This window comes from Hipposideros armiger, unplaced genomic scaffold (assembly GCF_001890085.2).
Source record: "Hipposideros armiger isolate ML-2016 unplaced genomic scaffold, ASM189008v1 scaffold_831, whole genome shotgun sequence".
Classification (NCBI taxonomy): domain Eukaryota; kingdom Metazoa; phylum Chordata; class Mammalia; order Chiroptera; family Hipposideridae; genus Hipposideros; species Hipposideros armiger.
The window spans coordinates 367,759-384,198 of NW_017732181.1; the positions used below are offsets into that span (position 1 = coordinate 367,759).

The 16,440-nt window shown below is 42.5% G+C and overlaps 2 protein-coding genes across 5 annotated transcripts in view; one reads left to right on the forward strand and one right to left on the reverse strand.

Moving 5' to 3' along the window:
- Positions 1-7,105: 7,105 nt before the first annotated feature.
- HNRNPH2 (heterogeneous nuclear ribonucleoprotein H2) lies at positions 7,106-12,959 on the reverse strand. Of its 2 annotated transcripts, none has more exons than XM_019629190.1 (2): positions 12,785-12,959; positions 7,106-9,444 (listed from the first exon to the last, which is right to left on the reverse strand). In XM_019629190.1, the coding sequence occupies exon 2, from the start codon at positions 9,389-9,391 to the stop codon at positions 8,042-8,044; it is 1,350 nt and encodes a 449-aa protein (XP_019484735.1). In that variant the 5' UTR covers positions 9,392-9,444; positions 12,785-12,959; the 3' UTR covers positions 7,106-8,041. The 2 variants fall into 2 exon arrangements, with proteins under 2 accessions (XP_019484735.1, XP_019484734.1); XM_019629189.1 differs by having other exon boundaries at positions 12,773-12,959.
- Positions 12,960-13,096: 137 nt separating this feature from the next.
- Positions 13,097-16,440, forward strand: part of GLA (galactosidase alpha) — a 9,421-nt gene continuing 6,077 nt past the window's right edge. The window contains exons 1-2 of one of the 3 annotated variants that reach the window (XM_019629234.1): positions 13,291-13,380; positions 14,110-14,246. Coding sequence is in view for 2 of the 3 variants with exons in the window: in XM_019629233.1 (XP_019484778.1) it covers positions 13,172-13,380 (209 nt within the window). In the remaining variant the exon portion in view is untranslated. Of the gene's footprint in view, positions 13,381-14,109; positions 14,247-16,440 lie in introns of all 3 variants that reach the window. The other 2 variants (XM_019629233.1, XM_019629232.1) reach the window with 2 other exon arrangements.

A 16,440-nucleotide genomic window follows, 5' to 3' on the forward strand; every position in this document is an offset into this window, starting at 1 on the left:
TTGTTCAGCATCTTAGCTGTGGAGGGCAGTGTCACTGGCCCTCATATGTGGGATCCGAACCGGGGCCCTCTGGCATCCCAAGCGAGTTCTTAACCATTGCGCCACTCGGCCGGCCCAATCCTGGAGTTTCTTAAGGCTCCTTTCTATGTTCTTTTACATGTTCCCTCTGATGCTCTTCTGACCTGGACAATGTTATACTCACATATGGACTCAATGACCATCTATCTGCATAGAGCTCACAATTCATATCTTCAGGCTAGATTCCTCTTCCAAACTGCAGATCCATCCATTGAATTATCTATATGGCTCTCTTGGTGTTATCAAAGGCATCTCCAACACAACATGTCTAAGAACAATCTCACAATTTTCATCCTTGAACTTGATATTCAGGGTCTCTGACCAGCACCCCCAAATATCCGGTTGTACACGCCTCGACCTCTAACTCTCCCTGACTCACAACTCCAATCCATTGCTAATTCTTGTGGATTTTATTTCCTATGTAACTTTAAAATATACCAATTTCCTCCATCTAAACCACGACTATCCTAGTCCAATCTACCATCACTTCTACTCCAAATTGTCGCAATGATTCCTAATAGGACTCCCCAATACATTCTGATCCCTTCCCATTCCTTTGTCCACACTGTAGCCAGGGTGACATTTTCAAAAAACAAATCCAATTCATTACGAGCACCCCCAACCCCACACACAGGGCTACCAATGATTCTTAGGATATAGACAAAATGGCTTAAGCTGGCTTCTGTTGACAGTCCACATGTCCTGACCCCTATATACCAACCAGCACACCCTCAACTCCCACCACATTGTTATTCCACTGCCTCATGAACTCCAGCGGTACTGACATTCTTTCAGCCCCTTTTATTCACTATGCTCTCTGAACACATAGCCTTAAGCCTTTTTCCCCAACCCCTACCTCCAACCTAATATTCCTCTACTTTTCCTTTACCTCTCAGGTCAATAATCACACTCTCGGAGCAGAATTCCTGACCACCTTGACTAGTCAAATCCTTCTATTTTTATAGGTTCTCATAGCACCGTGGACCCCTTCTTCCTAGTACTTGTCCTTATTGCAAATACACACTTGTATGGCTATTTGCTTACTAAAATTTGTTCCCTCATGAGGCTATGAGATCCATGAAGAGCTCCTTGTAGATGGTTTCTGCTCACATCTGTTCCCTCAGCACCCAGCACAGTATCTGATAATAAGTAGGACATCAATAAGTATTTTGTCAATGAATGAATGAATGAATGAATGGAGTAGGTGCTTGTCAGTGGTCTTTTAAAAAAGAATTGCCCCCCACCCCCACAAGGCCAGACTGATATATACTACCAGAAGCACTGTCTGAAAGTGCCTTCTGTCAAAGAGAAACAGAGCCAGGTACTAGTTAAAACCAGTTAAAGACAGATTTTACCTACTCTTGCAATAGGGGAAAAGAGACTTCAGTATAGAACTGGGTTCTGAATACAACAAAAACAAGTAGGGATTTGTAGCCAAGGAACAGAGTGAGGGGGTCATTGGATGGAAAATTACTAAGAGGAGACATCAAGGAGGAAGGGAATTCTTGCTAAACCAACTTAACAGGATTCTTGGTAAAAGCAGGCCAAGGTGATCCAGTATCAAGGGCAGGAGAAATATTATTACTAAAACTAGGCTAGGCATGTGTAGAACAGGCTCCCAGGACAGGGACCAAGGATGAAGCCTAATTGAAAAGAGGACTTAGAAGAGCCTATCTAAAGTTTGGTGAATGAGAGAGTCTGTCATTTCCTTAGATTGTATTTTTATTTATCCTGCTAGTCTCTCCACAATATATATTTATATTCATAAATTTCACCCATTTTAAGCATACAATTCAATGGCTTTTAGTAAATTTACAGAGTTGTGGAAACTATCACCACAATGTAAATTTAGGACATTTTCATGATCTCTAACAAAAAAAACCTTCATGCCCGTTTCCAGTCACTCCTCCTGTCCCTACCCTATAGGCACTTTTGAAGATCCTCATATTTTAGGATAAAAGATACAGCCTAGCCAGACAAGCAAAAATCAAAATTACCACATGTGAAATAACTTGAAAACCAAGTAACAAATGTGCAGTGTGATTATTTGCTCAAAAAGATTTAGAAGACAAATCAGTGTGAACTGAGGAGTGGGAAGCAGTTTCCAGGAAGAGGTAGAACATTTTAGGACTTTGTTGCAGAGGGAAAAAAATGCAAAAAATAAAAAATAAAATGAGTTGAGAAATATTCAAACAAACAACAGAACCCACATATTTTCCGAACTTTTTAAAATTCCAATATGGTGTTTTGAACAGTTGGGGAGGTGTGTGTCCTTGATCTAGTAGGCAACGGGAGTTTTGACAACAGAAGGAAAAGGATTAATCACAAGTCATAAAAGTTGAATCAAAACTCAACTGAAAAGAAACACGTACTGAGTGCCTACAGTGCGCAGTGAAAAGCAGCTCCCCTTCTCTCCTCCCCTCCGGGCTGCCCTGGGGCGGGAGAGCGCTGATCTCGAGAATCTCGAGAAAGCCCGGGGAGGGGGCGCCAGGAACGTTCTAGGGCCCTTCCTTCCGTTCCCTGTAGCTGGGTTTGGCCTTGGGCGTCCCGCTCCCGGCTCCCAGCTGAATCGAAAGGAGAGGGGCCCTGAAGGGCAGACGATGTTCCCAGACCAGAGTTAACAGGCCCTACCACGGTTAGTAAGGTGGTAGTCTCCCCTCTCAGAACTCCGCTGACACCCTACTCCCCATTCTTCCCCTCGACACGTTCCGCCATTCACCACGCTGACCACGCCCCCCCCAGCCGCCCGCACCAGCCCCGAGCGGCGGGCCGCCTTTGCCAAGGAGGCCTCTTCCGCATCCCTCTCCGGAAACAAAATATACTAAGGGCGAGGAGGGGCGGATTGAGGGTCTGTGGACTGCGGGAGCCGAGAGGGAAGCGTGATTCTTATCAAACTCTCTCCCCGCCCTCCTGAGGCCCCACTACCTGACCTTGTCTCCTGCTTATCAGAGGGCTTGCCGTAGAGAAACGTGACTTTGGGCTTGAGAGAGGGGGTAGGGGGAGCTGGACCCAGCACCAGTCACCGCTCCCCTCCCCACACAGGTCCCAGGGCTTGGCTACCCTTACATTGTCCCATGCAGATCTGAGCCTTGACCTTCCCTTTCTCCTCCCCTCCAGCATCCTGCTTTGTTCCCAAAGACAGTAGATCCTCACCCTCTCTGAGACTGTTTCCTCATTTCTAAAGTGAGGATAGCATTGACACGTAATGACTTCGCTTGTATGAGAAACAAGCCCAGGGCAAAGGAGGGAGGGCGGGGGAAGTAAAAAACAGAGAGGGGAAGTAAAAAAAAGGACCGTGAAAAAAAGTCCTCACAATATGCAGGTAAATGTTCTAATTAGTGTATTGGTCCGACATGGCACTGGAATAGGAAAGGGGTTCAGAAATAATTCCTGAATACAATACAGTGATTCTTAAATGTTGATTCTCAGTACGCATCTCTTCTTTCAGAAGCGTTGCATTCTTTTTTCAGAGGGCTGGTGGCTGGCAGGCGGTGTGTTCCATGCATCTATCCGTCTGTGCAGATCACTGCTGGGGGTGGGGGGGCAGGGGCTTCCACACACAGGCTCCAGGCACACCCTGACCCCTCACCTCCTGAGTGGGGTCCTGTGTGGCGCTAACCGGGTGACCCCTGGGACATGCCCACTTTACATTCACAAGACTGAATTGCTTTACATTCACAAGACTGAAATTCAGTCAGTTGAGGGAGCAGGTTGTGAAATGACCCTTGTGACTCTCCCAACTTGGTATCAGGCACAGCGAGTGAAATTTCATTCCATCAGCAGCTACCTCTTTTGCAATAGTCCTGGAGGCCCATCTTGGAGAAATCTTCCTTTTTTCTGATAGCTTAGGAATTCTCTCTAATGGAAAAGGACCTTGATTTGTGAAAGAATTTCCAATGCATTTTCATATCAATTTGCCGGGAGTGGGGAGGTACAGACAATGTGCCATGTTTACAGATAAGATGGTGTGGGGTTTAGGGACCTCTTTTATGGTTGGATGGATGAATGCAGGAATAAATAAATGGGTGGATAATTAAATCCATGCAGAAGCCAGTGGTTCTGAGCATCAGAAACACCTAGAGGGCTTGTTAAAACACAGATTGTTGCGGGGGCCAACCGAATGGCTCAGTTGGTTAACAGTTAGCTCAAGAATGCGAGCTCTGAGCCAAAGGGCCACCGGTTCGATTCCCACATGGGCCAGTGACCCTGTGCCTGAGCTGAGCTGCAGCTGAGCTGCCAACAGGTGGCAGGATAGCTCAGCGGGTGAGAGCACGTGCTCCTAACAATAAGACAGCCTGTTTGATGGTCGGCTACGCCCACCCACAACTAAGACTGAACTCAGCACCTTGAGCTGAGCTGCTGCCCGGATGGTTCAGTGCATAGAGCATGTGCTCTTAACAACAAGTCTGCTGGTTTGACTCCCAGCACACCTGCAACCAAGATTGAACACAGCACCTGGAGCTTAGAGTCCACAAGCGCAGGCAGCCAGATGGCAACTGGTGCCCTCCACAACTAAGATTGAAGAACAACAACTTGGCAGGTCCCCCTCCCTAATTCCCCAACACTGTTCTCCTCCCCGAATTCCTGAATTAAAAAACAAAACAAGGTTGGGCCCCACCCCCAGAGTTTCTCATTCAGTCGGTCTGCAATGGGACTTGAGACTTTGCATTTCTAACAAGTTCCGAGATCATGCTGCTGCTGCTGGTCCAGGACCCCCACTCGGAGATCCACTGGAGTAATTCATCAGTGGAGACCCCTTTAGGCCATGATAGTTGTGGCTGCAACCTTTTCCACTGATGCTGCCAAGCAGCTCGTGGGTGCAGTCTAAAATGAATCCCCTGACTTGATGATTGGGTGATATGGGTGGGTTGCTCACTTTACCTCCCAGGAAACTCTCCTGGGTAGTGTTAGAGTGTTAGATTTGAGAGACTTAGAGGTGGTGTGTGTGTGTGGGGGGGGGGGGGGGTAGGGTGTGCATGCGCGTGTCCCTCAGTGCACGCATCTGTGCTGCGGTCCCGACAGGTACTGCTGTCCCTTTCTACACTTCTGGTGCTGACCTCCAGAACCGCTTGCTTCCTTGGGCCCTTTTCAGTTTGTTTTAAACCCAGCAGAGAAGGTAGCAAGCTACCTTAGATCTTAGAGGTCAAGCTATCCTTTCCTGGAATTTGGTGACATCTAGTGGCTAACTTGAGAATCTTTGCTGGGAGACAATGTTCTGGAAAATTAACCTAGCAGCCTGGAAAGCAAAAACTCGTACTTGTGAACCCTCTGAGAAAGGTTTCCTGAAGAGCTGAGGAGGGGAAGGTAATGACTGACTCAATGCGACGAGTCAAAATGGATTTCTTGCTCTTGCAGCTGTGTCAGAAATTAGAATTCATCAGAGAATTTCAAATCACCTCCCACTGTATCTTCAATGTGAATGATTTTCTAGAAATGGTGCTCAATAAAGTATACTTGAATAAAATGGAGTCAGGTAATACCAATTTGGTATTTGCTTACCATCTCAGGGTTTCTCTGGGCCCCAAGCTCTAAATAACCATGGATAACAATCCATTTTCAGTCTGGTCCAAACTATAAAGAGATCTGTATAAGTTCAGATGCAGCTGGTACTGACCTGAGGGCATCCAGGCCTGAAGACCATTGACAGGTGTAGTTTTTATTGACCATTATATGGGTAGAACTGTAAGATAACCCCTAATGTCACAGGCATTCAAAGTCCTAATGGGAGATTCAAGATATTGTAAATAAGCATATTTGACTTGTATGTTTAATAGAAAGTCTAAACTACTTGTTACCAGAACGGGAGGCAATCAGGGATCATGAAGGAAGCTGTTTTAGGGTGTAGACAGGCCTTTAGCCATTAGAGCTGTGATGGGTCGCAAAACATAGTTGTGAAGCCAGCACCATTGGCAGATTCTCAAGCACCACCCCAGAACTACCGAATTTCAGAAACTCTAGGAGTGGGGACCAGTAATCAATGATTTAACAAGCCCTGTAAGAGGATAATGGTGCATGCTTAAGTTTGAGAACCATTGGTTTAAATGCCCTGTAAAGACTTAAAGGGTGTTGAGAGACTATTGATGAATTTGTGGAGGAGACTGAATTATTTCTATAACACAGGCCTGCTTCTTTTTTTTATTATTGGGGGCGGTAACAGCGTTGGGGAATTGGGGAAGGGGAACAGACAAGTTGCTGTCATTTTGTTCTTCAGTCTAGTTGTGGAGGACGTTGCTTCACTGGTATTGTGATCATTGAGCTCTTCCCTGCTGAGGCAGATAGGTCATGGGGCATTCGACGGCCACTCACAGCAGCTCACCTGCTGGTCGCTCACACTGGCTGCCGGCCGCTCACACTGGCTGCCGGCCAACTCACAGTAGCCCACTGCAGCCCCACTGCAGCCTACGCCATCGCCTCACAGCAGCCCAGCTCCAGGTTGAGCTGTCGTCACCATCTTAGCTGCACAGGGTGCAGCATCACTGGCCCATGTGCGATCTTAACCGGCGGCCCTGCTGCTCAGAGCTCACGCTCCCAAGCCAAACCTTAACCAACGAGCCACTGGGCCGGCCCAGGCCTACTTCTTTTTCAAAACATACAAAGGTGCTTTAAATCTTCTCATTAAATGAAAGGAAGAGGATTGTTTATTTGCTTTTTATTTGAATTTTGGAGAAGGTTGTCTTTAGATAGTCTCCAGAGTAGCCCCAACAGTCCTGAGGATACGATAAGTTTAGAAACAAACAGAAAAATTACTCCACCTCAATATTAAAGAAATACAAATTAAAATAGCAATAGGATAACATTTTTCAACTAACAAATTGGCCATGGTCAAGAAGACTAATGTGCATCAAGATTATGGGGGGAAAATTAAAAACACACATACACACACACACACTCCTGGTGGAAACACCAAGTTCCACGATCTTTCTGGTAATACAAATCAAAAGCCTTAAAAATGTGTGTAACTTTGACTCAGCAATTCCACCTCTAGGAATATATCTTAGAAATAATAATATATGCAACAATGTAGGTATAAAGATGTTAATGTATGTCTATAATTTTAAAAATGCAAACAACTTAAACTTCAACAGCAGAGAATTGTTTAAAAGAAATTATTCATATGACAGAACATAATAAAAATCAAGCTTTACAAAATTATTTTTCCAGTTTTTAAAAGGAAGATTTATTTAACAAGTTTCACTTAGTACAATACATCTAATGGAAATCACAATACAAGGAAAGATTTAAATCAAAGCTCCAGAATTTCGTACAAATGACATAACCAAACTCCTGAAGTATTGGTATTACATCTCAAAATTTTCCCACACCCATATCTTAAAAAAAAAAAGTAAAAGTGTACGCTTACGTGCCTTACTGGATAGTAAACCAAAAAGCTAGAATTAACAAACATGCCAAATGTTTTCACTTTGAGTCATAGACAGAGCTCCTATATTTGAGTTTTACAGAAAAGCATGTTTCTCAACATGCATCCAAAGTTTTCAATGTATTGTGGTATAAGAGCAACATTTAACATAAGTGAAACTGCTTTAACCTAAATACGCTTACTGCTTAGGTACACTCCTACAACAAAACTAACTTGAGGAAAGCTGAAAATTGTTTTAACAGTTATGGTGAATATTGAACTGTTATTACATCCTAGATGAATGTCTCAGTGTTCAAAATTACTGAGCCTGAAGTCTGAAAACAATCTTGACTTTCATTTTACAGTAAGCAGAAATCACAAGCCTGTAATGCAGTGTTAAACTTATTCTTCGCTTTCTTAAAAAAAAAAGAGGAAGAAAGAAAGAAAGGAAGAAAAAAGAAGGAAAGCTGACCAAGAGTGATCAGAATCAGTATTTCCCATTTTACCAATCATACTGGATATGCTAGACATCCCTCCCATTCTATTCAACTCCCATAAATGCACAGCTTTTATTTCTGTAGTAGCTGTTTCATGCTCCTTCCCTACCTACGCAAGGTTTGACTGATAGTCACTGGAGTTTTCCTGCAGAACTTGGTCATATCCACTTATACTGCTCTGACCACCATAACCACCTCCGTAACCACCACTCAGCTGCTGGCTAGCAGGACCTGCATAACTAGACTGGTTGGATAAGCCCATCCCTCCCATCATTTGGCTACCATAAGCACCACCACTTGCCCCTGCTGTAGAATTCAAAAAGAGTTCTACATAGCTGTGATCATAAGCCCCCCCGCTTGTTCCTGCAGTAGAATTCAAGAAGAGCTCCACATATCTATGTTGCATGTTGGCCTTGTCTTTTGCCATAGCTGCCACAGCATCTTCATGAGTAGCAAATTCAACATCTGCCTCACCAGTAACTCTGCCATCTGGTCCAATTTCAATGTGTACTCTCATGGGGTTAAGAGGTGAGAAAAAATTGTAAATATCATTCTCAGTGGCTCTGTAAGGTAATCCCCTCATGTGTACACAGTGCCCTGTGGTGCTCTGGAAACTGGACCCACCATCTCCGTATCTATGATCAGACATTCCTGAAAAACAGTAATTTAGGTCTCTTCCAAATCTATCAGACCCAAAGCCATACCCATCATTATAGCCACCATAGTCATCATAGCCTCCATACCCTCCACCATAGGCACCCCGCCTCATCCTTTCAAACCCAGCCCCTCTGCCAATGCTATTATACCCTCTTCCAGCCCCCGGCCTATCATAGGGACCTGGACGCTGCATAGCCATGAGCTTTCGAGGGGGGTCATAGTGGGTTCGGACTTCAGCTCGGCTACTCTTGAAGATTTCAATGTACCTGTGCCCTATTCTTTCCTTGTGTTTCTTTAAGGCCTTTTCCGCTATCTCCTGTGAAGCAAACTGCACAAAGGCCTCCCCTGTGCTCCGCCCCTGAAAGTCCACTGGCAGTGTCATCCCATTTGGCACAATTTCCAACCCTGAAAAAAACTGAACAATCTCCTCCTTGCTACAGCCAAATGGGAGTCCTCTAAGCCGGACGAAGCCATCATTGGCAGTATCAGGACTATTCGGACCTGTATGCTTCAACACCCAATCCATTTCAACACTGTTGGACTTGAATACTTCAACGTATCTGTGTCCCATGGTTTCTCTGTCCTTCTTCAAAGCCAATTTCACTTCATCTTCCGATTCAAGTTCGACAAATGCTTCACCACTTGGTCTGCCTTCTCTGGTGTAGATGAAACGAATACCTGATGTACCATTTTGGATTTTGCAATCAGAGAAGAAGCGCATCACTTCCTCAGCCGAGCAGGACCAGGGCAGGCCCCTGACCTTCACCACGAACCCCTCCCTGCCTTCCGTGCTCAGCATCATGATGACTGTTAGGCTCTTGGTGGCAAGCTTGGCTCGATGCAATTTCAGTGTAGCTGAAAAAAAGTAGAATACTATTATCATGGAAAGATGTTCACAATATAGTAAGAGAAAAAAGCAAACTATTAATACAAAACTCATCTACACTGATAGCTTTTTTTGTAAGACATTCATATAAACAAAGAGACTGCACCAAGTTTCTAATTCATTCATTCAAGAATTATTTATTCGCTACCTATTAGGTGTTGGATACCATTAATAGTGGTTATTTCTCGGTGGTAGGATTATGGGAGCTTTTTGTTTCAGGGAATGTTTTCTTTGGAAATTTCTGCATGTTCTAAGTTTTCTACAGTGACCATATATTAACATCATAGTCAAAATAAAAAGGTGTAAAAAATTAACAGCAACAAAATCAGTGAAAGACATCAACAAATAACAAATTAAAAACTTTATCACATCAAAAGTAAGATTAAACAGAATTAAAAGACAAAGAATACACTTGAGAAAATTCCTGCAACAAGTAGATTAATACCCTTATTGTATAAAGACCTCATGTAAATTAATAAAATCAGGGAAATATTAAGGTCTAAGAGATAATGGGAAAAAGATATTATGGGAAATTCACGTGTTCATTTTACATTTTTCAGGTTCAGTACATGACTCTGGAATACAAGGATCAGTAAGTCCAGAAAGGACTTATGGTCCTACAGGGACACTGTCTTTACTAAAAACAGAAGGGCAAATAGACATGATCTCTGCTATGACAGAATTGTGTGCAGGGTGAAAGGGTGGTATAAAGCAGGGCCTGGTTGGTCAATTACATCAGTTGGCACAGAATGGTTAGATGAAACAGACTAACTGGTTCAGGGATGCATAAACAGTTTTTTAAAATTATGATTGGAGCAAGAAATAGGAAGAGGCAAGACAGCAGATAAGGTAGAGATCAGACCCCAAAGGCATTTGATAGACAATTGTTAAGGGCCTTGAACAAGGGAGTGAAGAGAAGGGAGTGAGGGGGAAAGGAGTGAGGGGAGGGAAGTGATGTCTTTCAGATAGACAGCCATGACAACAACGTGGCACTAAAACAGAAGGGATTGGGGTGACACTAGCTTGATCAGTTAGAACCCTGGTCTCCTAGGGACATGTTAAGGATTGATCTAAGGTAACAGCAGTTTTTAAAGTGGGGAAAAATGTGATCATTCAAAGCAGTGAACTCTGTAGAACTTTATAACAGATTAAATATACGGGAACAGAGATATGAGGATACAGGGGTCTGCGAAATGTTCAAACCTCATCAATCATCAGAAATGCATATTAAAACCAGAAATGCCACACCCATCAAGATCGTGAAAACTAAACACTGATTATAAATCAATGCTGATATTCAGGGTTCACAAACTAGTAACACTCCCAGAAGTGAAAGTTTATACAGTATTTCTGGAAAGCAATTTGGAAATATGTATTTCTTTTGATACGGTAAATCCACTTCAGGTTATGTACCCTAAGGAGATGATCTGAAATTCAGACATATTTATGGAGCTATATATTCTTTGAAAGGTATTTTAAGAAAGATAGAATATCACATACTTAAAAATTATAAAAATATTTAATAACATGAGAAATTACTTATGGTATAATCTTAAGTGACCCAAGATCACAGCTACTTTATAATCTCAACTATGTAAAAAACATATACCCTTCAACCCTGCTAGAATTCATTCTAGGACCTGGTCAACAGAAATACTCATACATGTTCACTGCAGCACTGTTAGTAACAGCAGAACATTAGACACCTAACTATCCATCAATAGAGAGATGGCTGAATGAATTCTACTTTATCCTTAAAATGGAATGCTATGAAGCTGTTAAAAAAAGATCTGCCCTGACTGAGGATGATTTCCAAAATATATTAAATGAAAGACTATGCATAGTATGATCTTATTTATTTTGAAGTATAAGCATGCACGTACACGTTTGCAAATGAACAGAAGATCTGGAAGCATATAATAATACAAACTTTTTTTTTGAGAAAAGAACGGGAAGGTAGGAAGAGTGAAGTGGATTTTCACTTTTTACCATACATACTACTAAATACTTTTAATTTTTAAAAATCTCTGTAATTGAAATTTATAAAACAGTGTTAAGAAAAATATATGCATGGGGAATATGTCAAATGTTAACAGTGGTTTCTCTGAGTGGTAGGTTTATGGCTTTTTCAATTTTATTTTAAATTTTTTTGTGCATTCTTAATCTACTACAAAGCAATTACTTTTATTTCAGCAAAAACTAATAATAAAACAAATTAAAATATTTGCTTTTCTGGGATTTGGTATTGCAAATTTTATGTGAGTTCCTAATTTGGTATGTGGATGCTTTATCTGACATGATCTGGGAACAGTGGGCCTCTAAGAAAGAAAGTACAAAGTGTAATAACTGCCATAAAACTACACTGAGGATTCAATTCAACAAACATTTACTAATTGCCTATTATGTGTCTGGCACACTCCACCTGCAGTGGTAATAAGTCTTCCTATAAACCATTTTTGTGCCTGAGCGGACTGTTTTTTTGCCTGCCTTAGCTCTTGGATGACCCATCCCATTTAATGTCCCTGCAGCACTCTAGGCCTTAGTATCCCCTCTGTAGTGGCAAAGAGGTTCTGCTTCATTACTGTATCTCCTGGGAAGGCCAACAGGACTGTGGCCTGAAGTAGGAACCAGGGATCCATTTGTGAGTTAAGAATTTGTGTATTTGTATGTGTTATACACATACTTTTTATACACCATAATGCTGAGGAGTTATCTCTGGGTGATAAATCATGTGTATTTTTAAAATTTATAGTATACTGTTATTTTCCGAATGTTCAAAATTTGAACAAGTAAATTGTTACAAGCAGAAAAATAAACGTTAAGTATTCGACTCAATAAAAATTTATCGGGCGCCTCTATCAGGCATGTTAACATTTGTCTAGATGTGATTTTACAGATAAAATTGACTTGGTGCCTCCCCCCATAGACAGACAAAATAATCAGGCAGTGGAGACTGAGTGCCTAACGATGGACCAGCACTCAGACCACTGGTCTCAATATCTGTTTTTTCTAAACCAGGCACGTAGTTTTCAAACGTTTTTCACCTTCAGGTTTCTCTTAAGGACCCCCTGAGACGCGCCCAGACAGACAGAGATACAAAAAACACATACACAGTCACGAACGTCCACCATTTCCCCACCAGGCGCAGCAAAGGCGGCTTCCCGGCACTGAGATGGGGGAGGAGGGGAGCGGGGGAGGGGAAAGCAGGGAGCGAAAACGGCGGAGGCGGCCGGCGGACCCCGCTTTGGTCTTCATCATCACCACCCCTGAGTCCCCAGTTCCCACCCACACACCAACCTCTAACGATACCGGATAATTTTCCTCCTTCTTCCCTCAAACGGCTATAGCGAGACGGTAGACGACGACCCGAACTACTTCTGCTCACGTAAGCGATTGATCACGTGAGCGCCTACGTCATGTGAGATCTCGGTCACGTGAGCAACTCTCGGCTTAAACTCGGGATCACTAAAGTGCCGCACTTCCTTCTGGTATTTCTATAGGGCGGGCCAATGTTAAGGAAGAGAGAGTGTGATTGGTTACGGTGCGTCTTACGTGACTGATCATTGGTCCGCCTCTGGGGATAACCGTCCCAGTTGCTGGAGAAACAATAACGTCACTACTTAATAACTCCCCAGTGATTGGCCCGCCCCTAAGGTTAAACTTAACAGCCCAGTTTACCGCGGAAACCTGTTATGCATGATTATAGTGACGATGAGGCTCATACGCAGAGTCCAACTGCTGGGCTGCGTGCTAGTGCTTCGCTTCCTGGTCCTGGTTCTCTGGGACGTCCCTGCGGCCTGGGCCCTGGACAATGGCTTGGCCATGACTCCTACCATGGGCTGGCTGCACTGGGAGCGCTTCATGTGCAACATTGACTGCAAAGAAGAACCGGATTCCTGTATCAGGTATCAGAGATATTGGGTACCTTCTTTCCTTCGTCTTTCCGTGTGTTTGGAGAAATGGAGGGTCTCAGCGGGAACATCTGAGCCCGAGGGAGAGCTTTCCCTACTGCTGCTGCTTTCTTATTCCCAGAAAACTGCTCCGGATGGGGACAGCCCTAAACTTTGTCCGTGTGAGGGGTCCTGGGGGTGGGAGTCTGGCCAGCGGCCCCGAATTCTCCATCTCTGCCAGATTACCAACTAGGGACTTTGTCCATTTACCATCCACTTCTGTTTAGACCCTTTTTGTGAGTCCCTGCGCTGCCTCTGCTGCATAATAAAGCGAAGAGCAACAAAGTGAGATATACCTGTATAAAGTTCCTCCAGGTCAACCTTTCAGCCAGACGCCACATTCAAGGGCGAGAGGGTGGGGAGTTCGCAGAGACTCCTTGGTGTCTCTAAAATCCCTCAAGTTACAGCCAAGGGACCCAGTGACCCAAAAAAAGGAGAAGAAAAGTCATGTGTCTCTCCTACTCACCGCAGCTGTGCTCGTAGCTGGTACGGGCAGATACTGCGGGTTCTTTCCCCCCAACCACCACCGCAATAAAACGAGTCAACCTTTTTGCTGGTGGAGGGTCTTCCCTTCAATTTGTAAAAAACCGCAACATCTGTGAAGCACAGCAAAGCAAGGTATGCCTGAGTATCTTCCAGACAGTATCAACACATTTCTAACTCAAGGCTACATCCTTGGCGCAGCTTCTGGGATCGGGGAAGGCAAGCCGAAGGCACAATCCAAGGACAGGGGAACGGGTGAGGAACTTCCGATTGCCAGGTCCCACTGGAGGGTCAACATCTTCTCACTGACCTTCCCCAACAAGGCTGGATAAAGACAGGTATTGAACCTATCTGATCCACACATTCCTTGTCTGTAAATTGGAAATAACAACTCTTACTCAGAGAGGTGACTCAGAAGGATCTATAAAATAGCTCTTTCATTTTTTTAAAATTACGATTGACATAGAATATTATTGTATATTAGCTTCAGGTGTACAACATAATGATTAGACATTTATATAACTTAAGAAGTGATCACCCTGATCAGTCTAATACCCACCTGTCATGTCAGTTTCTTTTTTTTAATTAAGTTTATTGGGGTTTTTGTCTTTTCATTTTTCTCTAAATGGTGTAAGAAGAGTATAAGGAAAAGAAAGATTCCCCTTATTCCACCAGCCAGAAATAATCATAATTAAAATGTTAATACACAACCTTAGAATAGTTTACTAGTAAATAACAGATTTCTTTTTTTTATTATTTTTTTATTTACTACATTTATTGGGGTGGCATTGGTTAGTAAAGTTATATAGGTTTCAAGTGTACATTTCTATAATACATCATCTATCTATTGCATTCTGTGTTCACCACCCAGATCTTCTTCCTTATTTTTCATACAAATGAGATCATGTTTCTGTTGTGAATTGTTAACAAGACTCTGAACTTTGCCTGGCTGCTGCGTTGAAATTCTAGCTCATCTTTACTTAGCTGTGTGACCTTGGGCAAATTCATTACCCTTCCTAAATGTAAGCAGAGTGCCTGGCACAGAATAAGAGTTTCTTAAATGCAAATTGTATGTATATGCCATAAGTTAAGCAAATTCCTGTTGCTAGCTATTCAGGCTCTTCCATTTTTCATTATTGTGAACAAAACTGTATATCACTGTATATCATCTGATTCTTACCTTAGAGGTCTAATTACTGGGTCCAAGTGTTTGCTTATTTTGTGGCATATCAAACTATCTCCCCTAAAAGTTTTACAAATGCACATGCCAACAACCATCTGTGAGGATACCCGTTTCCCTACACCCTGGGGCCAACACTGCATTTTTGTCATTCTTTTAAAACTTTGCCAATCTGGTAGGTGTTTTTACTTTCATTTATTTGAGTACTAATAAAGTTAAATATATTTCATATGTTAAATTGGCTCTTTGTAGGGTTTCTTTTATGGATTACCTGTTGGTTGGTTCCCTATTTTTCAATTAGAATGTTTTCTTGTTTGTGGGGGCTTGCTTGCTTTTTGTGTGGTCTTTTGTTTTTTGTTTTTGTCTATTATATGTTGTGAATATGGTGGTTCTTGCTATATGTCAGTTGTTATATTTATGTATCAAACATCAGGTTTTTTTCCTTTATGATTTCTGACTGGCATTATGCTGAAAAAGTCCTCTCTTACCTGAAGATAATATAGTCACCTACATTTTCTACTAGTATTTTTATGGTTTTTTTTAAATACTTAAATCTTTAGTCCATCTGAACTTTATTCTCCAATAAGGAATGCCACATTTAATATATTCTAAATTCCATGGTACCAAATGGTTGGAAGGATTTCTTTCTGAACTTTTTCTTTAATTCCATTGATTGGTGTATTCCAATGCTACTGGTACTACACCACCTTCATTTATCTTTTGCAGAATGATACATGTTTAATCTTTTTGGTGAACTTTTCGAATCACATTGCCAGATTCCTTAAAAAGTCCTTTTGGGATTTGTTCAGGGCTTTATTAAATGAAGAAAGTGTGTAGAGAGAATTAGCTTATTTTTATTTTTTAATTTTATTTTATTATTAGTTTTAGGTGTACAATACAGTGCAATAGTTATCCTTTTCACCCCTCACAAAGTAACAACTCCCTTCCCCCCATCGACTGTCCTCCCACCCCCGATGTCATACTTATCTATTACAATTCCATTGACTCCATTCCCACACTCTACACATCCTGTGACTATATGTATATATAATTGTAGTTGACATACAATATTATTCAACATCAGCTTCAGAAATACAGTGCGGTGGTCAGGCCTCTACACTGTCTATGCAGTGGTCTCCTTGGCCAGACATAAGTCCAACTGGCCCCCTAAAAAATATTTACAACATTGTTGATTATATTCCCCAGACTGTCTTTTCTATCCCTGAGGCCTTATTGTAGGTACCAATTTGTATTGTCTCGTCCCTTCCCCTTCTCCTTCATCCCCACCCCCCTTGCAACTAGCAACCCTCAGTTTTTCCTCTGTGTCTCTGAGACTATTTCTGTTTACATTT